The 26,756-nt window shown below is 37.9% G+C and overlaps 1 protein-coding gene across 6 annotated transcripts in view; it reads right to left on the reverse strand.

Annotated features, from left to right (window-relative positions):
- Nfib (nuclear factor I B) overlaps nucleotides 1–26,756 on the reverse strand; it is a 213,029-nt gene that overhangs the window by 52,556 nt on the left and 133,717 nt on the right. For all 6 annotated transcript variants that reach the window (XM_028753607.1, XM_028753606.1, XM_028753609.1 and 3 more), the window contains exons 4-6: nucleotides 13,560–13,628; nucleotides 8,572–8,692; nucleotides 5,391–5,509 (exon numbers count right to left, since the gene is read on the reverse strand). In XM_028753607.1, coding sequence (XP_028609440.1) covers nucleotides 5,391–5,509; nucleotides 8,572–8,692; nucleotides 13,560–13,628 — 309 coding nt within the window. The remainder of the gene's footprint in view (nucleotides 1–5,390; nucleotides 5,510–8,571; nucleotides 8,693–13,559; nucleotides 13,629–26,756) is intronic.

The raw sequence follows: 26,756 nt of genomic DNA on the forward strand, positions 1-26,756 counted from the left end.
CTGGAAAGTAACAAGACACAACAGTATATTTAATATTCTACATATTCATTCACCAAAGAAAAAAGTTGAAATTGAGTTATGCCAGAACTTTCCAAACCTAGGAGATTACTCATATTTAGCATGTCGATGCACACTTCTTGACATCACATTACGTGGTACTGGTCTTGAATCTGTTTTTCTCACGTGGGGCTTCACTCCAGGTACTATTACTTATTTCTTCATTAACTCAAGAGACAATGTTCATCTCTAGCTCCCACTTTTCCTGCGGGCCCTTCACTTGAATTCATTTGTTGAAAGCTACCACTATCTCTCAGAAAGCTTTAGACAGTACAAATTGAAAGTTAGGGCATGGGAGACTATTTCACTGAGGAAAATATTCGCAAAGTTAATGGCACGAACTTAAAAATATACAACACTTCAGAAAGACTTGCTGGAGAGAGTGCTTTATATAACAGGATGTACATGTATGTGTGTGTGTGTGTGTGTGTGCGTGTGTGTTTTGCTGGGGAATGGAACCCAAGGCTTTTGTGCATACTCAGCCAGCGCTCTATCTACCATGGCACTACGTTGCCTGCTGTTGAATATTTTTAAACTAGTAATTGTATTTTCTAGAATTTGCTGTAATCAGAATACGATGTCTATGTGGTCTTAAAAGTTCACTTTAAAATTTTAACTAATGCTAATTACATATCAGTATATAACTTGTGCCAATTTTCCTGAGATGCTATCTTATTGATTTTATGTAAAGATTTACAGCTCATGGTGCTTCAAAGGAAAGTTAGTTCCAAAGCATCCTTGTTACCTGCTTTACTTATTTATCTTTGATAAAGCCCCTTTTCATAATAAACAATGATTTTCCTGTTTAGCAGATCCAGAGCTAGCAACTTAATCATCACATCTGTGTGCTCAATGCCTATAAAAATTCTTGTCATATGATAGGAATTTGACAAATGTTAAATGAGCCAAATTATCTCAATCCTAGATACATAGAAATTAATAAAACTTTAACTGCATGAAAAGTCCATTTAAGTTTACATTTTATCTAAAATTAAAAATTGCCTTCTTATTTATCAGACTGAGAAGACATTACATTTTCCATTCAGAAATTTCCAACTCTGCAGTACAAGTGTATTATTGTGTCATTTTACATTCAGACTTAGATAAAGTCATGACTAGTTGCATAGGAGGAGCAAATGATCCTGACGGCTTGTGATTTGAAGGGGTCATGTCACCAACCATGAATCCTAACACTTGGGAGACAGAGACAGTGTCTAAAAAAAAAAAAAATTCAAATGTCCAAGTAAATAATCAGTCTGTTAATTTACTGGGCATTAGTATACAACCAGATTTAGTGTCATGAAAGTAAACAGAAGTAGAGGGAAAAACATGAGGTGTATCATTCTTCATCTTGTGTTAAAAGGATTGCTCTAGTCCTTTCCAGAGAAGTCAGCTAGTAATTAAATTCCTCAGTAGACTCAGGGAGGTATAACTAAATGTAGACAAGTTATCAAGCGATAAATTGTTTTTGTGGATAAATGTTGGAATCAAAGACATGTCCAACCTCCATGTTGTATGAGTGTAATCATTAAGATCTGAAGGGTAAAAGAGTATCCAAAAGAAATACATAAGTCTGTGGCCTTAGCTCAGGGGTAGACTGTTTGGAAACTAGGCACTAGGCCTTGGGCAGTATCATTAGCTTATTCCCCCCACCCCAAACAAAGAAAACTGAAATCAATCGGAAACTTCAGACCTAAGTATTCATAGTAGAGACTAACCAAAGAGACTATTAAAGTTTGCAGAATAAAAGCCTGTGATTGCTCTTGTCTGTCTAGACCTTAGGAAAGAAATACAGTGGTTACTCTGTTCCTCATGCCCATTATTACATTCATTGACAATTTGATTTTGGGGGCAGGAAGTGGGGAATTCAAGACAGAGTTTTTCTGTGTAGCCCTTGGCTGACCTGGAACTCACTCTGTAGATCAGGCTATCCTGGAATTTACAGAGATCTTCCTGCCTCTGCTTCCCAAGTGCTGGGATTAAAAGCATGTGCCAACACCACCCATCATTGATACTACAAATTCAATTTCTATTACTAGCAATGAGAAGAAACTTAAGCAAATTATTTAGTCCTCTACCAAATATTTAACATTATTGAATACTACTTAGTTTTAAAATAGTCTTGTCTACCTTGAAAAGTTATACAAGTGTATTTAATATGCAAAAATTAAAAAGTATAATAAATTATTAAAAACTACAAGGAATATGTAACCACATGAAAGCTAGATTTGATATGAATATTTTGTATAAATTCTTTAAAAAAAAACAGAAATAACAACTTGGTCACATGGCATCATTCATTTCTACCTCAGAATAAAAAACACAATAACATGTTGCCAATAATTTCATCATTTTTATTCTTCTATTTCAAAATTCAGCTTTGATAGAGTTGGCCAGAAGATATTTTAATTGACAGTTAATAATCATCTATTAAGGCAGATATCCAGGGAATAGTAATGAATTTTTAGCATTTCTGCCAATTAAAAACAGAAGCCTGTGATGATGACCCAGTGAGCCTTACTGTATGCTACACAGGGCTTTGTGTGGAAAACAACTGTAAGGTGCTGGCAGTAAATAGCACTGAGAGTGGTACTCACTCACGAGTGCCCTAGACCATGCCTTCCCAACTGACAAGGATGCTAAAGAATGCAATGAAGATGGACAAGAACAATCGTGGGCATTTTAGTCTGCAGATTTTAAAAATGGATTTGTTTCTAAGAACAAGATCACCACCTTGGGCTTAGCAGGTTTGTGAAGATGGAGCTGGACCTCCCTCGACTTTTCATTGCAGTTGGAGTCTTCTTCCCATAATGGCGTATTGTGCACATTACAAAGTGCTCAGGGTCTTCAAATTTCAAGTGACAGGTGTTTTAAGCAACACAGGAGGATGGAACCTTCCTCCTTCCTCTTACTATAATTTGCTTTTACAGCCTTCTCTGATAGTGTTAGTCATCTTAACAATAGGAAATCATCAAGACAATGCAATGATTTTACAAAGAGAGAGAATGACAGTCTCCCTTCTCCTTTTCAAGACTGTTTTATAATGACAGGGGATTGGCTTTCCTCAAAAGCTGGAAGGGAAATCAGCTCTTACAAAGTGGAAACCAGTTCTTACGGAGTGACACTCTACAATAAAGAACACCTACATTTGCGTAACACACTCATCCGTAAGTATTCAGGGTTGTTATTACTATCATTAGGATCTGTCCCAGAATAATATTCTGACAGAGGAAATATATCTTTGTTTACAGTAAAGTGACAATGTTAGTAAAACAAGGAACAAAGCATGAAGCTGTGTGGATTTTATTTTTATTTTCACTTCTATAATTCTCTTATATCTTGTCTTCACTTCTGAAACTGGATGTGTATCCAGTGACTCATTTATCTGATCAATATATACTGGCCCTACCATGTATCACTGTTGTCTTTGATGCTAATGAGAAGCAAAACCTTAATAATATCGATACATCTAAGCAATTCCTCCAATAAATTAATATAAAATCACATATTATGAACACAATGTAGGAAGAATACCTGCTGCCAAGACACGAAAGCGTAAAGGACTAATTTAGGATGAAATTCATCAGTGGGTCAGGGGCCATTAAGTATATCAAGGGATTTGCCAGATAAACAGGAAGGAAAGACCACTTCAGAAGGTATGGCTTCTTGGGCACTGCATTCCCAAACCCAAACAAAGTTATAGGCCCAGATGACAGTGGGAATGAGATCAACACTGTGAAACTGTGGTCCAATGAGGGACTGGTGATTTTCTTCTGTGAACCCTGGGGGGTTACTGATGGAGAGGAAACACAAGGGTCAAATAATGCCCCATGATCAAGTGTGCCTACTGCCTGATGAATGGACTGGGGGAGGGTTTCAAAGTCCAAACTGGCCAGCTGACTTTCCAACCCTTCTTTTCAAGCAACCTGACATGCCTCTCACTTTTTTCCCCATCAGTAGTATCATTCTCAAGACACAACCGGCCACTCTACCATTGCTTCCCCACCTCAGTGCCTCACCTTGCTTTGGTCTTTTCCATGTAACTGTTCACTGTCCCTTCCATCTTTACTAGTTAAATTCTTCAAATGTGGGGATGGAGAGACAGGTCAGCAGTTAAGGGCACTTGCACTCACAAACCATCTCAACGCTATCCGTAACTCTAGTTCCAGGGGATCTGATGGCCTCTTTGGTCCCCACAGGTGCCAGGTATCCAGACTGAACACACACATATATGCAAGCTAAGCACTACTGCATGTAACATAAAGATAAGTAAATCTTTTTAAAATACCAACATAGGAAAGGTAATCCAACTGTTAGTCTAGATCTCCATGAAGGCCTTAGCCTTGTAGAAGTCATGTTTCACTCAATATGAAATTCTGAGCAGCAAGAAGGAAATCCTGGTAAGGAAGTGGCATTGGCTGTAAAGGTTATGCTCCAGGGTCAGCTGTCTGTTAACATTAATCTGCATATAGCTTCCTAAACTCACAGAAAGAAAAAAAAAAAAAACACCACCACCAACTACATTCTGCACTGAAATCATTAGGGCGAAACACATTCCTTTTACATTTTTAAACATTTGATTTAAAAATTTTGATTTAAAAAAATTCACAAATACATTTTATGATGCTACTATAAAAACTTATTTGCACACATGTACAGACAAACCAAAAAAAAAGTTGTAATTAGCTGATTTATCTATTCTCACACCTTTAATATCTCTTTATGATACAGAAATGCATGAATGTAATATTAAATAACACATGAGACCCAATGCAGTTCAAGAATAAAGACCAAGTCAGATCCCAGAAAGCTAAATCATACTTACATAAAATCATTCTCCTCCTCAACTATCCTAGAACTGAGTCATAGTTCTACCTAAGAAGCAACTAGATTAACTTACTCATTCTCTTAAATTATACTTTCATCTGTTATCAGTGTGGCACCTACTTACAGAAGAAACTACAGCTTCCTTTAAGTGAGAATTCTTCTACTTGCTAACTGCCTAAAGTTTGCTCTTTCAAACAGACTCACAGAGAAAATGATGGAGCTCACTGAGTCTGAACTTGCCACTCTGTCAAGATTCTACTGTCCATTGCTAATGGACACAAGTCAGTTGCAGGCCCTGAGAGGCTATTTTGTATGAACATAAAGGCATAATAAAACAGAATTTTTGTAATTTTGATAACATGTGACCACTCTCATAAAATTATCTTTAAAATAATTACTGAAATTATTTCAAGTTTAGTCCATACTGATTCTGCAGGACTGGTGACTAACATGAAATAAGTAATGTTATCTACTCCAATGCCTCTTGGAGGTATCTTTGTACCCACCTTGATCTCGTTCATGCCATGTCCGACTTCCAGCAGCTGGTGAATTTGGAGAAGGGTAAAAGTCTCCTGTAGGGCTTGGCTCCATATTTTCATCTATGGATATAGTTTTGGGTCTTTTGCTGTTAAAATATAATAATGATGACATTAATGACATTTCTGGGAAGATTGCAGCATTTACTTTTAAAATGAAAAATAACTTCCATAAATTCAAGTTAAAGAATTAATTTGAAAGAATGGTGGGTATTCCAGACATTCATAGGAATAGTGAACATTTGCAATAGTATATATTCTGTATCTTTTGTGTGGACCACCTATCCCTATGCCTACTTAACAAAACCTGTTTGCTATAGTTATCTTTTCAAAGTGTTTTTCAGAGAATCATAATCACTAAAAGTGAACTCTCAGTGTGACTTTTCTGCTGATGTGCAAATTTTACTAAGATGCACTGATTTATCTTATATTTTTGATATTAATACTGATCACTGCACAGCACAGCCACAGACAGTGCAAGTGTTGTTGTTTTGGAGATAAGGCATTGGAGCTGGGCAGTGAAACGCTTCCGGAATCCCACGCTTGCCCTGTCATTTATTAGCTCCGGTGGCAGGTTCCTCAACCTGGCTAAGCTCAGTTAATCACCTGTAAGGTGGAAACAATAAAACCAAGTTTAAAGAGTTTGGTTGAGAAGATGAAGTAAGCTAATACCTATAAAGCTCTCAGCTAAATGGCTTGCAGTTTGAAGATGCTTATTAAATATTAATTATTAGTGCTGACCTTGTAATTAATAACATGATGACCATTTCTAGAACTTTACTAGCTGTAAGTAAGTATACCATGATCTTCCTTAAAGAGATTGGGCTACTGCTCTTTTATTCTTAAGATCAACCATGAAAAATGATTACTGACAAGTTAAGTGGTGTACTAAGAAAATACTATGAATGGAATAACATGACTTACTTATTACGAAGGAAAGTGGGTATCTACTGCAAAGATTAAAAGCTATAGTGATATATTGGACACTCTACTTTGGTATGCTCCAACCAACACCCCAGTAAACAGGTAATGATTGACTCTTAAATGAATACGTCCTCTTTATTAAAAGAATTGTTACTGTTCTTAAATGAATACTTCCTCTTTATTAAAAGAATTCTTACTGGTACCAGTGCTCATATGCAACAACCATAAATACCTCCTGGATTGATGTTATGCACTGTTAATAAGTGTAATGTCACCAAAGTTTGGAACTGTAGATTATCTCAAAAAATACATGCATACTAAGCCCTCACTTTTAGCAAACAGGGGGACAAATATGGAGAAATTCAGTGAATTTACCCGGGAAAAGTGAAGAGAAGTAGTCACGCCAGGAAGAAGGAAGGTCTCCCGGTCAGGCACTCCATGCCTAAGCCCTTGGAGCCTGTTTAGATCTCAGTTTCTTTGTGGATACACTGGGTTAATTGCTGGCTAAGAATCCCTGGAGTACTGACATGATTAACCATGACAATTTCTCCCCATGACAAAGCTTATCAGAAATGATATTATTTCTTTAGTCTCTACCAAAGTACCCAAATTTAGCAACTGTTCATGTTTTTTAAAATTCTCCTTTTAATGTAATTCTCTTCCACCATGAGGTATACAACGAAAGGAGGAAGAAGTATTTCCAGAAGGAGCCAGAAGGAAACATATTTAGGCTCCGCTTACTTAGGCGAGCTTATTTGGAAGGACACAGGATCTGATACTGAGTGGCCTCGCCTCGGAGAAAGACCTGTGCTGACAACATATGGATCCATGGGAGGAAATTAAAACATCCTATTCACATTTTAAATTTAAAAAGATCAAAGCACTTTTAGGACTTCAACATATCAGAGATAATTTTAGTGATAATAAACCCAATTATTTTGATATACAATCTAATTACATGAAAATACAGTTGGGTTATAAATGTTATAAAATCGACTTTACGTTATAAACTCATAAATATGGATATTTCCACAGAGGCAATTAGCTTTCATTACTGAAAAAGTCTAGAAAACTACTTTTCCAGATTGTCTTTTATTTTAAAAATTAGCATAATGCATACTTTTTGGGGAATTTGTGTATATCCTTATGCTAGTCTGTGGATATTCTGAATGCTCCAGAAATGGAATAGGACTTTATACGTGAAAGACAAAACTCAAAAAGGAAAAATAAAAATACCTCTCTCTATATCTGTATCATCTGTATCTGTATCTGTATCTATATCTATACTATATTTATCCTGAATGTAAGTTACAAGAGTACTTGGGAAAATAAACAGGTGAGCAGAGAACTCAAAGGCCGGGAGCCTCATTCTTTATCCTCCCCAGCACAGGCTGGCTAACTTGGTTTCAGAGTGGCTGATGTGGTACCAGGAGGGTTAACTGATTTAGTCAGAGAGCCTCAATTAACTGAATATTGCAGTCTCAAACCAGGCTTTAATTTTAAGGCTAGGGGAATGACATCTCTGTCCATGTTTCACTATCCCGAGTGCAGATGTGTAATTACAGTAAAAGTCATCAGGATGCATTGGCTATCGATGAGGGTCACTGCAGCAATATCATTTATACTTTTTTATTAGTTATTTTATTTATTTACATTTCAAATGTTGTCCCCCTTCCTGGTTTCCCCTCCACGAACCCCTTATCTTATCCCCTTTCCCTTTTGCCTCTATGAGGGTATCACTAACACATTTTTCAGGATTTTTTTAAATTTGTGTATATGTATGCTTTGCCCATATGTGTACCATGTGCATGCCTGGTGTCCATGGAAATCAGAAAATAGCACTGGATTCCTGGGGACTGGAGTTTCCGTATGGTTATGAAGTACCATATGGGTGCTGAGAACGGAACCCAGGTCTTCTGTAAGAGCAACAAGCACACTTAACCCCGGGACATTTTTCCAATTCCCAGTATCACTTTTAAAGTTGCCAAAAGATTAACTAGCAGAATTATGTTTCATGCCATAAGACAAAAAACCTCATTTCATAGTTCATTTTCCCCTCAAAAAAGACTTTAAAGGTAACAGCAATTGCACCCAATGCAAGAATATCAAAACAAACGATTCTGGCAAAATTTTGAAGAGTGTTGCCAGCAGAATACATATTTGCCTTCTTTACCCTCCTGTCTGACTCCACAAAGGCAGAGAGCATGCACAACATCTTTGTGTTTACCTGCTCGGTGGAGAAGACAGCGACCTCTGCAGGTTCACACCAGAGTTCATGTCATGATAGTATGGTTGGCTGGGAATTTCTCCGATTGGGAAGTTGACTCCAGTTCCCTGGGTTATGGGTGCTGAGGAATAATTTGTTTTAAAGAAATGTTGTAAGTTATACTCATTGTTACCCCTGTTGAAATATAAAATCCCTATTTTTTTTCATGGCTCTGGGCAAGAGATCTCTTTACCGTAAGATTTGATATTCCTTGTATATTGCAGATAAGAAGCAGAACCCTCAAGCCAGTTCTGGGCGTTCCAGACACTCACACTAGGCCCCTGGATATAGCTTTCCCTGGTCACAATAACCAATCTTCTTCATTCACTCCCCCATCTGATTGCTCACTACAACTGTCACTCCCCAGTCTATAGATGTAGGCAGAGCAGAACAAAAGATCCTTATCACTTAGCACCAAATGAGTGGCTTGTACTGAACTAAATCATCGTTAACTAAATAAACACATAAGACTTTCACAAATAAAGCTTATTATCCTATATTAGTTTTAACATCAATACTAAAGTAAATTTAAAAACATGGTTAGCAATGTCTGGTGTCATATGCTTATAATGCCAGCTCTAGGGAGTTTGAGGCAGGAGAAAAGAGAAGTCAAGGAAGGAGGGAGGGAAAGAGGGAAGGGAAGGCAGGCAGACTGTCTGGCTGAGAATCGGACAGGCTAGTGCCTGTTCTATCGCAAGCAGGCATTGCAATGGATACTGAATATGTATGTAGAGCAAACAAAACACTTGAACAAACTTAAAAATACCTGGGAAATTTAGACAATAAAACTTCTCCAATGGGTAACATAATCAATATATTTTGTACATTTTGCAGGGAGAAAGGACAGTACTGACATGAATGGTGAGGGAGAGAGGGAGGGAGGGAGGGAGGGACAGAGAGAGAGAGACAGAGAGAGAGACAGAGAGACAGAGACAGAGACTGACTCTGACTGAGGAAAAGCCCTATCTGATAGTAGACTTTGGAGAAGGAGTAAAGCATTGAAGGAAGATTTTTCCAAGTTGATGTGGCTGTGGTAAAGTCAGGATAGAAACAGCATACAAAGTGGAGTACTATGCAGCTGTTGTCAAGAGGCAGTGTGCTGGGCCAGCTGAACCCTCAAGCCTTCAGTAGTTCTACTGAAAGGGTCCAGAGGCTTTGCGACAGATTTTTAGGGCTCTTGAAATCCACTCTTTGCACACACAATCTACTTACCACAGCCTCTCCTAACTGCCTTCAGATGAATGTATAACTACAAAGGATCACTAATTTTCAAAAAAATTGTTTTCATCCAGAACTTTTAGTAGCACTAAGGTGTATTTCTCTCAATTTGATTGGATTTTAATATCTGTTGGGCCAAGATAAACTTTAGATGCTCTTTGGGAAGTATAAATAAAAGGCATATGTTTTACTGAAGAGAACTAATCAAGGACTACATAGACAGAATCTCTCTACTAAAATACAGCATCTATACACCCAGGAAGAGGCTCAGCTGTAAAGCTAGAGGCCCTGCCTTTTGTTAAGTTGTTCATATTTTAATTGCTGTTTGAATTATTTGATATACTTGAACTTTTTTATAGAGAAAATATTTTTTGAATTATTTAGGCAATTACAGTACTGATGTATTTTGTAGCCTGAAGTATGCCAGAGGTTTAACAAATGTAGAATTTCTTACTTTACTTTAATAACCACGTGCCTTAAAATGTATTTGTCTAACCATGGTCTACGTGATATGAGAAGAGGGTATGTGTTGCAAGCAGGTAGCTGACTGTTTCACAGAATGTGAACAATCTGCCTACCTCCTAAAACAGAAATGTGTGTTTCAGACCGGGATTAGTCTCTCCTGTGGAGTCTAGGTGCATGACCTGTGACAGCAATCTTCTGGTTATACCCTTACCTAATCCAGCAGATGCCAGAAGAGACAAGTTGCCTGAAGTCCTCAATATGTGTGTGCATTATTCTCTACTAAACGTTTTCTTTGTTCTGGTCACTTCAGAAATCTGAGTTATTTGAGAGTGTATTGAAAAAATTGACCGGAACTTTATAGGTTGTATTATGGAGAAATATTTTTGTAGTGGTATTAAGATAGCACAGTAGTTAGGCAAGTTTCTTTCTAATGGATATACATGGGTTAATAATCACTACAGTGCACTTGTCCATAATCATGCTGGGTATAGTATGTAGTAAAATGGTAATTTAAAAAAAAATCCTTTAGGGTCAGGTATGGTGATAGATATCTTTCATCTCAGCACTCAGGAGGCAGAGGTAGATGGAGCTCTATAAACTCAGGGACAACTTTGTCTACATATTGAGTCCAGGCCAATAATAGCTACACGGTGAGGCCCAGACCTAAAACTGAAAAACTTAGAATGTATACTGGCAGTAAATGCAAAGTTATTGAAAAGACAGTAGTAGTAGTAATGAACATGACTAAAAACATCAAGCAACACAGAGATTCCTGAGCAACAGGAGAGCATTTGAGAAGAGCAAGCCTGCCAGGTCCTCCTGATTTTAATCCTCTGGAAGAGCCCAAATCACATAGAAGCATGACTCTTAGCACCTCTTCTAAACAGAGCTCTAAGAAAGCCAAAAGCTACAAATCTTGGTTTCAATATGCCACTGTTTTTCTAGAAGCCATGTACCTTAGAACCTGGGTTTCTAAAGGTTAGAGGCCAGGAGCTGTCCTTAACCAACTTTTAGAATGTAGATAATATCCTTCAACAGAGTGATTCCTGAATGGAATGGCTTCATTAGCTAATGTCAGCATGCTCATTAGTAGGTCACATGACAGTAAAATGCTAGAGGATAGTATCAAGGGCAGGCCATGAATCAAGAAGCCAGAACCTGTAATATACAGGATAGGATTTAACTTATGTGATGAAATTTGAGTTAACAAACCCCTATTTCATAAACAATGAAGTACAACTGTATAAACAAGATTATAGTGTGAATATATTAAAAGACTTAGGAGAATAGAAGTTTCAAGAATCTCAGAGACATCTATTTACATATGGAGGAGAAAGTAAATGTTTGCTGAATAAATTAACTAAGGAATGAATATGGGTAATTAATGTACTAATTACAAATCAGTAATGTTTGTTATGACACATAGCTTAAAAACCTCTAAAATATGACAGTATAAATTAAGAATAAATGAGTGAGGCATGTGAAAATTTACCTAGTTTCTGAAATGTTTTGAAATGGTATTTTTAATTTATATTTTATGTTTGAAATTCCAATTTTTCAAAATATCATTCTGGGCTCTTGAAGATTCCAAAGTGGCTCTCTTTTGATATACTTGGGATAGTGCTATCTGTAATGGGGTACTAAGTCAATCCTTTCTGATGGATGGCTCTACTACCCTTTCTTGTAAGAAGGAACAAAATCCATTATGGAGCTTGTGAAATGGTCTAAAAGGAGGGAATGGTTTCCTAGGCTCTAAGGACTAGACCATCAGAAGCCTCTCATGAAGGACACGCATACACAGAGCTGTTGGGATATATTTAACTGTCGTCCCTGATGCTGTTCCCAAGTAGATGAACCCATGACACCCACATCTACTCTGAATCCTGGCAGAAGAGACAAGGTATATAAGGTCTTAAATGGACATATGTGCCATTTTCTGATAAACAAGGGATTTTTTTTGTTTGTCGGTTGGTTTTTTGTTTGTTTGTTTTTTGCTTTGTTTTGTTTTGTTTCTGGAAAGTTCACAAACCTGAGTTACTTGAGAAACTACTATTCAAAAGACAGTCGCCTGGGAGCTTGGAGACAAGCATTCCTGAACAGGAGGATACAGCTGCTCGGTTAGTCTTACCCTCTTAGCTCACTATGCTTGGTCCTTACAGTTGGCCATGGCCCTCATTTATAAACTCTGGAGCTGATACAAATGAAAAACCAGTTTCTGTTGTTATAGTTTATTTGAGTTCTATTTTGAGAAAAGGGACTGCTGTATGTCCCCGGCTGGCCTGGAATTAGTGATGTAGCCTAGCTGGGTGCAAGTTTGTTCCAATTCTCCTGCCTCTGACTCTGGAGTACTGAGATTACAGAAGTGTGCACATGAGGACTGGAAATAAAAACAAACAATGACTCTCTGGACATGCCACTGTGTCATCTAAGTGACTTCAGTTCTAGGCCATGATAATTTCTATCAAAGCATGAAGTCAAAACACAGCCCTCAAGGTGACCTGAACAATCTAATCAAAGACTGGATCAGGAAGAAAACAACCACCTCCTTTTATGTCATCAGTGCATTCATACTGGCACCTTGGAGGTGTCTGCTCACACTAGCAAAAACCAAGAGCTGATTAATCAATAAAGCTTCCCCTTGGCTTAAGTAGCCAGCCAGGTGAGTTTACCCTAGAAAAATCCAATCCAACTGGCGAAGAACGGGACCTCAGGTGAGGTGGCTGCTGTAAACAACTGGACATTGTTTGGACTAACAATGCTTTCTATCTATATCCGAGCACAATCTGCAAAGTTAATTTCTGCATCCCTTTACACATTGCATGTGAGTGTGTATATCCTGTACATCTCCTGCCCCCACCAAATCTCTATAACTGAAAAAGCACTTATCTACAGGAAACTTATGTGGGTTATCATAACAACACAGGGTACATTTAATTAATCATACTTCCTTTGATATAAATGCCCATCTATGGTCACAGAGAGAACTGAATTGAATGGATACCAATATGATGACCAATGAGAACAGCCTAAACATTAGTGTTACGCAACACAAAGCTTTGATGAGCTGAATGGAAATATTTCTACAAAATTAGGTAATATATTCAGTGATTTTTATTAGAAAATTTAAGATTTTTTTTAAATCATGAAGTTTCAAATTTAGATACTTTTAAGTAGTCAGTTTTCACACCATATGTAAGATTCAAAATATGCAGGATTTTAATGATTCTCTGTACTTGTGTAGTGTGGTAAGAAGAGAGTTTACTTACTTCTGGATACCCTCACAAGCTCTGATACATTGAAGACTCCAGATTTTACAAAACTGTCTTCCAGGTACCCTGAAAATAAACATCAAAGGAAAAAGATCAGCACAGGCAGAGGGTGAAGGTGTCAATTAAGCTCTAGAATTTGTTCATCTTTAGAAGAAAAGCCACGAATGTTTATTCTAAAGACAAGATTGGAACCGGAATACAAACCAAATCTGTTTTTCAAAAATAAGAAATATAAATAACATAAATAACCACGGAATTTTCCATTAATAACCACGGAATTTTCCATTAGTTTTCTAAATCTATAATCGGTAGGATCCTATTTGCCATGAAAGACATGGAGAAGGAAGGCTGGGACCACTCTGACTGAATCTTACTCTACAACACCTGGAAAGCCAGTCAACCTATTAAAAATGGGGGAGGGGGGAAAGGAGATAGAAAAGGAAAACCACAACCACATCACAATTAGCACCTTGCTGGAAATCCTTCAAGGATCTCTCAAAAGCACTATTCTTTCACAAATCCTTCCCTGATTAAAGAGCAGAGAGCTGCTGCTACCAGAATTTCCAGCCTTGTTCCAGGGCCATTCAATAGAGGATCAAAACCTGGGACACAGTGAATCCCTCCTTACACCAAGTTAAATCCGTGAACCTTCAGTTTTCTTTGCCAAATTTCAATGTTTTTCCTTAATCATCCTACTGCTGGATTCCCTTCCTTGGTTGTTTTTTTTGTTTTGTTTTGTTTTGTCTTGTTTTGTTTTGCTTTTCAAGAACTAGTTGTTGCAAATGCAGTAAATCTAGGCACACAGTCCACAGAGGTCACAGACACAGTACAGGACCTTGAGGAAACCCTAACTTGCTTGGTAGCTCATCACATGGTGTCCAGAAGTTTTACAATTCTTATTTCTATGAAGAGTACGTGATGAGAGTGGGAAGATCGTGAATAGCTGAGTTTAAACTACCCCAAGGAAAACATAAAAGTCTGAAATGTTCCCAACAGAAATATTTCTAGAGCAGAACACCCAAGGGTTTCAGAATCTGTGACTAGACTGGATTTCACACACAGCTTCATAACTGACCAAGAATCAGATTCAGCACAGGGAGATGACACACGGATGCAGAGTCACATGGATCCATCAAGTGAAAGATCTGGGAGGCAAACCTTGGCTTGAGTTTGCCAGCTACGAGATGGTGGCCAGGTGGGTAGAACTTATTTTGTTTCAGGTTCCTTGTCTATAAATGAGAGATCTTAAAAAAAAAAAAATCACCTACCTCCTAGAGTTATTATCAAAACAAAGTAAGATAAAGCATTAAATCCAGGGTAGAAGAAGGCACAATGAAATCAAATAGTAATTCCAGTGCACAGGAGGAAGAGGTAAAAGACTCTTTAAGCTGTGACACAGTGAGATCCCGTCTCAAAACAATGATAAACACTAGTCAGACGAGAACACAACAGTTAATAACTTCCAGCAGAGCCGCACCCTGAACACTGAACCATGCATACCAAACTCCAAACAGCCTCTTATGAGTTATACAATTTTACTTAGAAAATTCAGCCACCCGGAGTGCCTAAGTGGTGAGTACAGCACAGGCATCAGGGATGTGAAGAGCCGAGCATGTGGGAGCGTGGCTTCACACTCAACCTGTTCACCCTTAAAGAAAGGATGAGAGAAAGAGCAAACGGAAAGTACAATGTCTCATACGATGATAAAGCCTGAAATCACAAACTTAATAACTACTTGGGAAAAAACCATACACACACACACACACACACACACACACACACATTTCTATAAGAATAACAAAATGTCCCTAGCTGACACACTTCTATTTTAAGAAACTGCTTGAGCAATGCATTCTTCACTAAGTTCAATTTGTTTCAAAGATTACAGAGAAATGTCTGTGCAACCAGTACTCTATAAGGTGTTGGAAGTCGTAAATGTTAAAAAAGGAAGGGAGACATTGATTTCATTTGCCTAGATGGGAACAAAGATGTTTTAATGATCTAGGCCACTGTAGATCGTGTAGTTTGGTTGACTAGCTTATTAAAGATTATTTTATAGATAATAAATGCATTCAATATGTCAAGCAGGAATGCACCAGTTATTTAGCACCTCTGCAGCCAATCACTGTTCTACTCTATAGCTCATCCTGGTTGTACGTGCTGCCTTCAGCTCTCCATGTCCTGCTAAATGACCTCACTCTGACGAGCTCTGCCTCCGGCCCCCTCCTCTGCTTCCTCTGACCCTTGCTGGCAAACATAACCTCGAACCTCTCTGCTCACATCACACCTACTTAGTCCAGATTTTACACTTTACCCATTCAGATTTTCCGAGATATTTGTTTTCAAGTATTAAATTCTTTGTTGGATTATCAGTTCCTTTATTTAGGGGAGTGACTAGGTTTTGTTTTTCAGCATATCTCCCTGGGCAACTGACTCATTGGCCTATATATAGAGTAACTATTAAATGAACCCAGGACAGTATTTTAAAATTCAGCTTTTAAAACCAAGGTCATAAATTAACAGCTTAGTAACCTTATAACAAGATAGCTATACTTGGCACAAAATCAATGGGTACTGGCTCTATCCCTCTTGAACTTTTTTGCTGAGAGGTTTGTTGCAGGCATGTCTGTCTATTCTGCAGCACCTGGGTCCCAAAATAGCATTTGCAGATGACACTTGACAGTGTTAAAAGGCTGGACTTTTGGGTATCATAGGAAAAGTAACACTTAAGGTCAGATTATAGTTCTGGCTCTGTTGTATTTTAATGTGTAACCTTCAGCATATAGTTCATATCAATAACCAAAGGATTCAAAGAAGAACATAAAAATGCTTGCAAAATAGATGTGTGAAAGAGGACCAATTAAATGGCTAAGTAGATAAAGTCACTTGTCACCAAGCCTGACAACCTGAGTCTCATCCAGCACGCACACACACACACACACACACACAAGAACACACACAAACTAGTGAATAAGAGAATAAGTGTTAAACATTTCAGTATATTTACACGAATTATATCATGTGATACACAACATCTCAGAATGTAGGTATCACCTTAAATTGATTTTTTTTTCATTGTAACTATGAATAGTTAAGGCTCCACATGTTCTTAAGTCACACAGATTAAGACAGAAGGTAAGGGGACATCCTGAGCCTAATCACAAGGTAGGGTTGAACCACCTCGAGGCTAATTTTACACAGCAAGATAGACAGTCAAACACAAAATGATGAGAATTCCTCAATGATAAGGACTTGAAATCTACAAGGAAAATGAAAGCTATTTTTTTTAATCAAAACTATGAAAAATAATAGGAATACATCAGAACCCAGATGATAAAATATAACCCCTTAGGACCCACTGGGCTCTCCTCCTACATAACATATCAAGAGATCTGAGTGAAGGGAACACTGGCAAGCAATGGTAATACTGCCTACTGTCACTGAGCCAAAAGGCTGGTGGTAGGTGGGAAGCAGGCGACTGGTAGCTGGGTTTTGTGGTAGCATTTCATGTGTCTTTATACACAGCACAACCTTTGTGATGAACAAGAGTCATCTAAGTCAGACACAGAAAGGAATGGATGGCATAGCACTTGGATAACTAAGTGCTTGCTCCAGTAGTCAGAAGATAAATACTTGGGCAAATAACTGGGAAAGATCTTTCTCAGAGTAGGCCTAGAATCCTGCAATAATATAGAGTCAGAGAATCAGTAAAACGCCAGGGTACTGCTGAGGCCATAAAACCTATGGTAGCCTCCAGGCTATGGAGACTTAGAGAAACACAGTTTCACATGGAACATGGTCTACTGTAAATCTCAACAGCTCATGCAAAGGCCAGATATCTTCAAGTAATTTGGAGAGATTCCGAGTAAATCCCCTTCATGAACCAAATGAAATGTGCCCATCTTTGAGGCAGAGCAGCTGCTTAATGGTTATAGAGCAATAATACACAACAGCATAAGCCAGGAAGAAAGAACAACTCTGCATTTGTGTGATGCTGTATTTACATACATCTATGCTCTTTAAGAAAAAAAAATTGAGTCGGGAAATAAAGAGTCCCACAAGCGTAAGAGACTCAAAGGCAATATCAAATTATATTATTTTACTTCTTTTTTATTTTTCTCTAACAAAACAACAGTAAATCACTACTCAGAAGTTAATATAGTGTTTAACCTCCTTTACAGACAATAACAGAAGGGACACAATGGCATATCTGTTAATATCTCAAATTATAATCAGCACCATTTAAATGTTAAGCAACATTTACATAGAAAATCCAAAGGAAGAATGATAACACTCATTTTTATGGTCTACTGTGTTCTATTCTTCAAATTAAAAAAAAAAAAACAAGCCACAGGGAAAGCAGTTATTAAATTCATGAGAGACGTCTTCAAGTATTTGAAGGCTGTTAATGTAGATGGTAGATTAAACTTATTCTGAATAATTCCAGGAATGGTTTCCTGGCTCTATAAACAGATTTACCATCCAATGAGCAAAGTCCTAAAAAGCAATATGAGACTACAATGTTAATCTTAACCAGCACATGCCCAATGACTATGCTAAACCCTTCAAGGCCACAGCTTGGCAAGGGCCATGAAAGCAATGTCACCATTTTAGAGATGAGGAACTCTCTGTCTTCAGAGGTAGAAAGATCCCTATTGTGTCCAAACGCCATGACAATTCCCATGTTGGGTTAAAAATAAAAGCAGCAGCAGCAACAACAACATCTTCTTACTAAAAAGTTCTCTGAAGTCCTCAGATTCCATGTTCTTCATGTTTATTCGCCCATGTTACTTTTCTTGCACTGTGAGTTCAAAGGACAGGTGCCATCTCGCCTTTGATTCCAATAGTTTGTTTCCATCAACAGAACAAGATGATGCAACTCGCCATTTATGGGAGCCGATGGGATATGGGAAAATTACCTCACACTGGCTCTCTCAGCATCACAGACCACAACTAAGGCACTGCTGCTTTTCTGGTAGAGGTGTTATGTACACAGATCTACTCTCTGCCTTACCAAACTGATCAGAAACATCTATGGTTGAATCCAGAAATGGATCTGAGTCTCAATCGATAACCATGAAAACATTCTAACATCTAGAATACTTTGTCTTTCAATATAAAATGCAAGACCCCAAGCAAGAATTAAATGATCAAGTGTTAAAAAAAAATCTCCAGTATTTACAGATTCGGACAGTGCTGGGTATATTTTTATATATTTTTAGTATTTCCTTCCAGTTCGTAAAACTTTCTCCTGTGTGTCTAATACATATAATTATGTGGTTTTATAAAAATTAAAACAAAATTGATTTAAACAAATCCATATGCTAAAAATTTTTCTTTCGATGTCCTGTCTTTTCCTGTTCCAGAAGCATGGTTTCTATGACTACGCTGCATACTTGATATGATCATTTTCTTGGTCATTCTTTTACTGCTTGGCATTTTAGGTTATTTCCCATCTTTAACAAATACTATAAACAGCACCACCATTAAGATCCTCCTGCACAAATCTTTGTCAGCAATTCCCATGATTCCCTTTAGCTGGAGTTCTCAGAGGCAGAATTACCAGGTCAAAGAATATGTTCTCTCCCAAAGCTCTTGCTCAGAACTATCCAGCTGCTTTCTATGAAGGCTTCTGCCCAGCTATATCCCCGGGGCAAACGGCAAGCCTGCCACCCCACCACCCTGTGAGACACACTAGAAAAGGCTTGTCCTTAACTGTGGCAAGTTGATCTGAGCAAGACATCACAGCAGGAATACTGTAATTTCCATTTACTTCATTAAGATAAAATTGGATTTTTTTTTTTTGCAGATACATATGTATTATTTCTTTGTCAAGAACTTTCAAAATAGAGCTTTTGGAAAAAAGGAATATAACCCAGACAAAAGCCAAACACTAAAAGTATGTAAAACAGTGGTGTACTAACAGGAAAATTTTTGCTGAATATGACTTTTAAACTGTTGAACTTAAAGACATTTTTGTGAATATTTTCCTTGTCACTTGAAAAAAGCCTCACTCATCTTTATTTTCCCCACTTTAAATTTTTCTCTGATTATAATGGCTTTGGCTTATCAATCCGTTAGAAGACAATGGCCCCTTATACTGTTCCCCGATGCTTTATGGTACTGGAATCACAATCCATGTTCATCATGGAAGACAGTTCTTTTCACGTATTGATAAACCAGTTCCCTCTGAGTTTTCTGTGTATGCTTGGCGGAGTACTGTAGCAACTTTGTTCCTGTGAAATTATCATACCAGAGTGATGGGGACGCATCACAAAAGGGACCGGAAGACAAAACAAAGCGTGGCTTGATAAAAGTTCCTAAAGGTTTAGGGGAAACTCCCTGATGAAATCATCTTCTAGCCTGTGTCTGTTTCTCAGACAATACTGTGTGGAAAACTGGTTTGTTTTCTAATTGTGAGATAATTTCTATACTTAAAATTATATATGATAGAGCCATATCTTCTCAACTGACTTGAATTTCCCATGGCAAATGCTGAGAACAGTGTTTATTAAACAGAAATATAAATCTTTACAAAGATGTTTCTTTGAATTAAAATTCAATCTCAGTCTATAGTCAAGATTCATTCATATCCTATTGCTATTGTGGTACTGGAAAATCAAACCCAGGGCTGTGTGCATGGTACAAAAGTATACCACCAAGCTATGTCCCTACTCTGCTAAGATTAATTTAGAATTAAGTTTATCCTTAAATATCAATTCTGAGTAGTGACTGAATTAAGAAGTCAGAACACAAATATATAATTTTATATTCTCTCCAAGAAGATCTTCACATTTTGAAAAGAGGTATTTTATAGTAACAAATGCACACTTACTTTATGTAGTGTAGCACTGTGTGTGTACCTTTTCTCTTGTCTGTGGGTGCAGAAGATATATCTCCCTCTAAAGCACTGGAATTCAGTTTAGTAATGGTGGCTCTAGTCACTTATGTGACACACTGAAACAGGTTCTCTATATGCCACATTCCTCTTCTCTGAGCACAGAGGAAATCTGTGCAAAAGCATGTCCCATGTACACTTGGCAGCCTGTGCCTCATCCCCAGAACCCGCAAGAAAGGAGCTCCCAAGTAATCCTATGAGCTTGGGTACAATATGAAACACAAGTATACACACACACACACACACACACAGGCTCACTCACAGAGAGAAAGAAAGAGAGAAAAAATCGTAATAAATATTTAATATAATGTTAACAGAAAACAGAAGAGGCATGTGATCAAGGTATTAAAAGTAAAGAAATTGGATGCAAAAACTTGTAATAAGTACAAAACAAAAACAGAAGAATATGTTAATAAGTAGAAAAGTATAAGTAATTCACAAACTCCACATAAACATAATAATACTGGAAGGGTTAGTATGGCTCTTCCAGAAACTAGCAGATCTATTAATCAGACTATATCATGCAAATATATGCAAATTGTTCTGTATTGCCACACCCATGTAGCTTTAGAACAAGTTGATCACATCTTCAACCTCAGAGGAACTTTAGCAAACCCCTAGAAGAGGAGGCTTCTTTAGGTCATACTGTTTCATCGTTGAGAAACAAAACTGATAACAGGAAAGAAATAAGTAATTCTTGTGAAACACTTTGGAATTAATAAACAATGGACTACAGAGAAAACCCAAAGAGAATCTACAAACTTGGCCAAAGCGAACGAAAAGAAAAAGAGAGCAGAAGAAACACGCTTTACCATTCGAACACCAAATCCATCTAAGGGGAAAAACGAAACTGTCGTAGAATTAAGCAGCATTTCTGGATGTTCTTCCTGAACTTGTGGAGAAAGAGACAAGGGCAAGGGTGGAGACAAATCCACTTCTGCAATACAGAGCCACTGTTCAACATGAGCTCTGCTGTGTAGGAATACAGATAGTCCACCATTCCAGCAGGAGCTCTGCTGTGTAGGGATACAGATACTCCACCATTCCTGTGCTGATGGCTTTGATGATGAGGCCGCTAAGAATAAAGAGTGGATGATTTTAAAATCACGAAATTAAAGCCAAAATCCAAATTGCATTTTAAAAAATTACATTTAAAAAGAGAGGAGGTGAGATGCTCAGTGGTGACATGAACTTGCTGCTCTACCCATACTCTATTCCCAGTACCTACATGGTACCTCACAGCTGTCTGTAACTCCAGTGCCAGGGAATCCAACACCATCCTCAGGCACCAAACATGCAATGGTACACAGACATGAAAACAGGCAAAATACCCATACATATAGGGTAAATTTTTTAAGAAAAGAGAAATATTATAGTGATAAAGAAAGGAAAAGAATTTCTTGAAAAGAACAATGGGAAAAAAAACTTATTTGTAAGGCTGGCTAAGAAAAAGCAAGAAAACGCGCCAGTTCAGCAAGGAGACATAGACATGGAAACTGACTTGGGAGAGGAGTGCACATAAAACTGACCACAGCTTTGAAAACTCAAATGAGCAATTACTTGGTAAAATAAAAGTAACCAAAATTGCAAAGAACTGGAAACCCTGAAACAGACCAATTATCCTAGTGTAGAGTTTCCCAACATTTGCTCAGTGCTGTAACCACCTGGGGATCTTAAAACCAATGAAAGCCTGGATTCCAACCTCAATTATTCTGACTTAATTCCTTTGGGGTGAGACCTGGACAGGAGAGAGTGTGACATGCCCCATAAGAAATTCAGATGTGTAGTAGTTTGAGAACCACTACTTTAGCCATCAACCAAACAGCAGAAAGCAATGCCCTGGAGCATGTCAGAGCCCACGCAAGTGCAGGATGGCAGGCTCTACCTTGTCCTGGCTATTAGAATCTGTGGGTGATTTGAGAGCACATCAGGATATGACCACTCCAGACAGAACAGATAGGTGACTGAACAACCACCTTAAATAACACCAGGTCCAGATGGGTACACAGCTGGAGAGAGTTTTGATGTCATACTATACCAGGCCTTAGGAAATGGTGACAAATCTGAAGACTAATGTCTCTTATTCTTTTTTGAGACTAGCAGACTTAAGTTCTTAGACGCTTCACCTCCTTCATGAATCCCAAGTAAAAAGCTCCAGCATACACAAGTGCAACCTCATGAGCCCTTTATAAAATATCCTCAACTGCATAAAGTTGCGCCATCCAAAGGAGAAGTACAGCATCACCGTTAAGGCCCATGACTGAGTATAGTCTGTTATCAGAAAACTTACCCTTTGGGTAAGGAATAAACAAACACTCATGTGACCGCATCAAGGTCCTGACAATTCACTTCACAGCAAAGAGCTGTTTTACTGAATCTAAGCAAAAACGTGATGAAAGCTAACAAATATAGACTAGCAAAATCCACCAGCAAATTACTCGAAAAAGAGACAGCAAGTCTGCCACGCTTTGTTTCTTCTCCTAGCTCCTTCCTATTTTCAGTTCTTAAAAACGTAATCTGGAAATCAGCCAACTGCAAAAAAGATACAGACTATATGACTTCACATATACGAGTGATATAGAACAGTTAGGCTGGTAAAGTAGAGCCATTGTGAGGGACGGGGTGGGGGCAGTGGGGAACTGTTTAATGGGTAGAGTTTAGCCTTGCAAAGTGATGTTCTTAAGAATGTGTACACGATGATGTGAACACATTTATCACTACCAAATTGCATAATTGGAAATTATTAGGAGGGCATACTTTATGTTTTGTATATTTTTGCCACAATTTTAAATATGTAACTTGGACTCTGTAACAACATTATGGCTATGCTCAGAAATAAGTAATCTCCGCTTGGCATTTATGTTTGTAATATTGTTTACAGTGATTATCAAGTACAACTCACAATCAACCCGATGGCGAATCTTTATACTTGTCTATAGAGGAACTCAACATTTTTGAGTTGTCTCTACTATTTCTCTGACTTTTTTTTAAAATTGAATTATTGCCAGTTGAAATGGGTTTTCAGAAGGGAAATTATCACAAAACATAGATAATTTTAGGGGCCACAAATAAAAATAAATTTCTGTCACCTTTGAATGCAAAACTTTAATGCAGAAGTTTTCTTCTCATAATTTTAAATGTCCCCTGACTATCTTCTATCATTTCATTTTGAAAAACAGAAATATGCAGATAACTCTGTATTCATCTAGGATGATCAAAACATTTTCTGCTTCAGCTTTGAAATATAAACATTTCCACTGAATATATTAAGTGGCTGATCTCTCTCCGTGACTGTGCACTAGATACAGTTAGCTTTTCTGACCCACGTACTTAGGTTATTCTTAGCTCATACAAACTTTCTTCATTTGTCTTTAATTCTGTTTCTATAATGCTGATTTTTCTACAAAGGTGGCATAAGTGAGTCTGAAGTTTTCTCATCTTCTACCATCCATTATTTAAACTTTCTAATCCTTTGCTTTTAAGAGCAAATGACTTGAGTTAGTTTTCTGTGTAGATAGATGATCACTTCCCCCAGTTGGGTGGCTGTCTGTCAGTTATAGTCTTTAATAGCATGAAAACAACTTCTTTTACTATTTTTTCCATCTTACATGGTTTCATGTTTATTCAAACTATATTTTTTTGGTTCATATATTATGCAAGTGTTTCCTTCTGAATAAACTGCTCTTCCTTTTTTCCTAGTTTCTCATATTCAGAGACATACTTTTCTAGATGGTACCAATACATTCTTTCTTTTGTTTTTTTTTCATCAAGGGCCTATTAGTGTGGTTGTTTCCATTTAACCTTATCCAGGCGTTGGGTTTGGACTCTGCAGTATGTGGCTTTCTGTTGGCTACATAAGCAGAGTCTTTAATCTGGGCTGAGGGTAAGGCTGTAGGATGAGCAGAAGCAGATCTGGAATTTTGTCTCCTCACTCACTCAGAAACTCAGCCAAGATTACTCACTTTAACAAAACAGTAGTAATAATGATGAGGACAATGCAAATAATAGTTAAAATTTATTGAGTGTTAATTATATACCACGCTTTGAGCTAAACAGTTCAGGTTCTATCTCATCCTAAAAAAAATCAGGCTGGCCATTTGTTGTAATTGTTGCTGTTTTGATGACAGTGAGGAAGGCCATGATGCTGATGACTGCAAGTACTTAGAAATTCTTAGCTCCTCAAAAGCACTAAATGCAAAGAGTTAAGAAGATTAAATAAGAAAATGTGTTAAAGTACCCCAAGCAGGTGAATAATTACTGAGAGAAGCAATGATGTATTAGTGAAAAGTTTCTAAGAATAGCTCCCAAGATTCTAAGAGAAGTCATTGGATTCTGCCCTCTCCCTTCCCACCTCCTAACTAGTTGACAATCTACCAGGTGACCGTGCTGATAATGAAGCCATACAAGAATGACTATACAAAGGTTAGGGAAATGGCTCAGCAATTATGAGCACTGGTCTAGAGGACTTGGGTTCAATTGCTGGCATTTATACATTGACTCACAATCATGTGTAGCTCCAGTTCTAGTTCATCTTGCACAACTAGTAGCCAGATTTCAGAAGTGGTACTATTTCTACCCCCATGAAAATCATCACCAGAGAATTAGATAGATTCAGCAGAATCTGGAAGGTTTCTGAAGATATGAACTACAACAAGATGTCACTTGTTTGTTTAGCTCCTTCTCTGATGCTGATGTTGTCTTACCAGAATGACCTGTCTTTTGAGATCATGCAAAGTCCGGCAAGATTGTGGTACATTCTCTCTGGGTTGGTAAATAAAAGCACAAAGTAAACAAGACCTCTTGACAATTCATTTGATTGGGAGAAAAGAAAGTCTCTAAGCCTAGATTTTGAATCAAGGATTTTATTAGCCCCCCACCTTTCAATCAGCTTCCTCCTGCACAGTTCTGACTGGGGGGTGGGGGTGGACAACTTACCTACAAAGCAAAGGGTTGCTATGCATATCCCTTGAGCTTTCTGGCTAAGGCCAGGCACTGTGTCTGGGGATCACATTATATACTTCAGGCATATACTGTTGAATGTATATGGTCTGATCCTCCATGTCACAAGTCTTGAGCACTGCTAAGTGCTATCTCTGGCCAGCCTCAGATACTTTAATAAGAAGAGGCTTACAAAAGAATGATAATAACCCTAAAATATAATAATCCTAAGGTGTTCAGAACTCACTGATGGGAATCGATTTGTTGATAGAGACAATGTGCTAAGTTCTATTACTATAAAGCTGAATGGAGGAGAGTCTAAAGAAATCTTATCAAGGAGGTAGTCACAGGGTGCAGACATTCTAAATACTAACCATGCATGGGAGAAAGCAAAGGAGAGACATGGAAAGCCCGAAGAGCTGTTTTATGATGGTCAAGGATTTTGGTTGAGCCTACAGTGGGGCCTTGGCAGTGGATGGAGAAAATGGAATAATGGATTTTACACGTTACGAAAAGAACATGGACCTGCAACACACACGTCAGAGGGTTAGACCCAAGGCAAAACTATCAGCTACTGAGGTCAGGAAGTTATTATAATGACTTAGATGAACTAATTAAAGTGAAAATATTTGCTAATAAACACACATTATAATTTAGCACCAATTATCTTCTTTTGAAAAGACTTTCCTTATTTTCTTTTAATTAAGAGTAATGCCCCAAGGGTCTGGAACCTCTGCACTCAATCATTCATTCATTCATTCATCCATCCGTCCCTCTGTCTTTTCCTCTACATTCCAGGGTTTTAAACATTCCTAGGTACTTCTCCCTCTGTAAGTGCAGGGTAACAGTGAGGAGGGGTGGGGGAGAGGGTACAAGTGGGTATCATCTAGGACTATTGAGATAAAACCAGCAGAATGCTTTATCGAGTCACACAAGAAAAATACTGCTCTGGCTAGAGAGTAGTTCAGTTAGGAATGTGACAAAAGTCCAAACGCCAAATTTTAAAGTTAAAAATCCATGCATTAAAAACAATCTACAAAATAACCAGTAGCAGCAACAATTTACAAAACATCATGGCATTAACAAGTATAGATGGTGTGTGTGTGTGTCTGTGTATGCATGTGTTTGTCTTTGTGTGTGTCTGTGTGTCTGTGTGTTTGTGTGTATGTGTGTGTTTGTGTGTCTATGTATGTGTTTGTCTTTGTGTGTGTCTGTGTGTTTGTTTGTCTGTGTGTTCATCTGTGTGTGTGTATGTGTGTGTTCATCTGTGTGTGTGTGTGTGTTCATCTGTGTGTGTGTATGTGTGTGTTTGTGTGTGTTTGTCTGTGTGTTCATCTGTGTGTGTGTATGTGTGTGTG

This window comes from Grammomys surdaster, unplaced genomic scaffold (genome assembly GCF_004785775.1).
Source record: "Grammomys surdaster isolate TR1022 unplaced genomic scaffold, NIH_TR_1.0 125951, whole genome shotgun sequence".
Lineage (NCBI taxonomy): Eukaryota > Metazoa > Chordata > Mammalia > Rodentia > Muridae > Grammomys > Grammomys surdaster.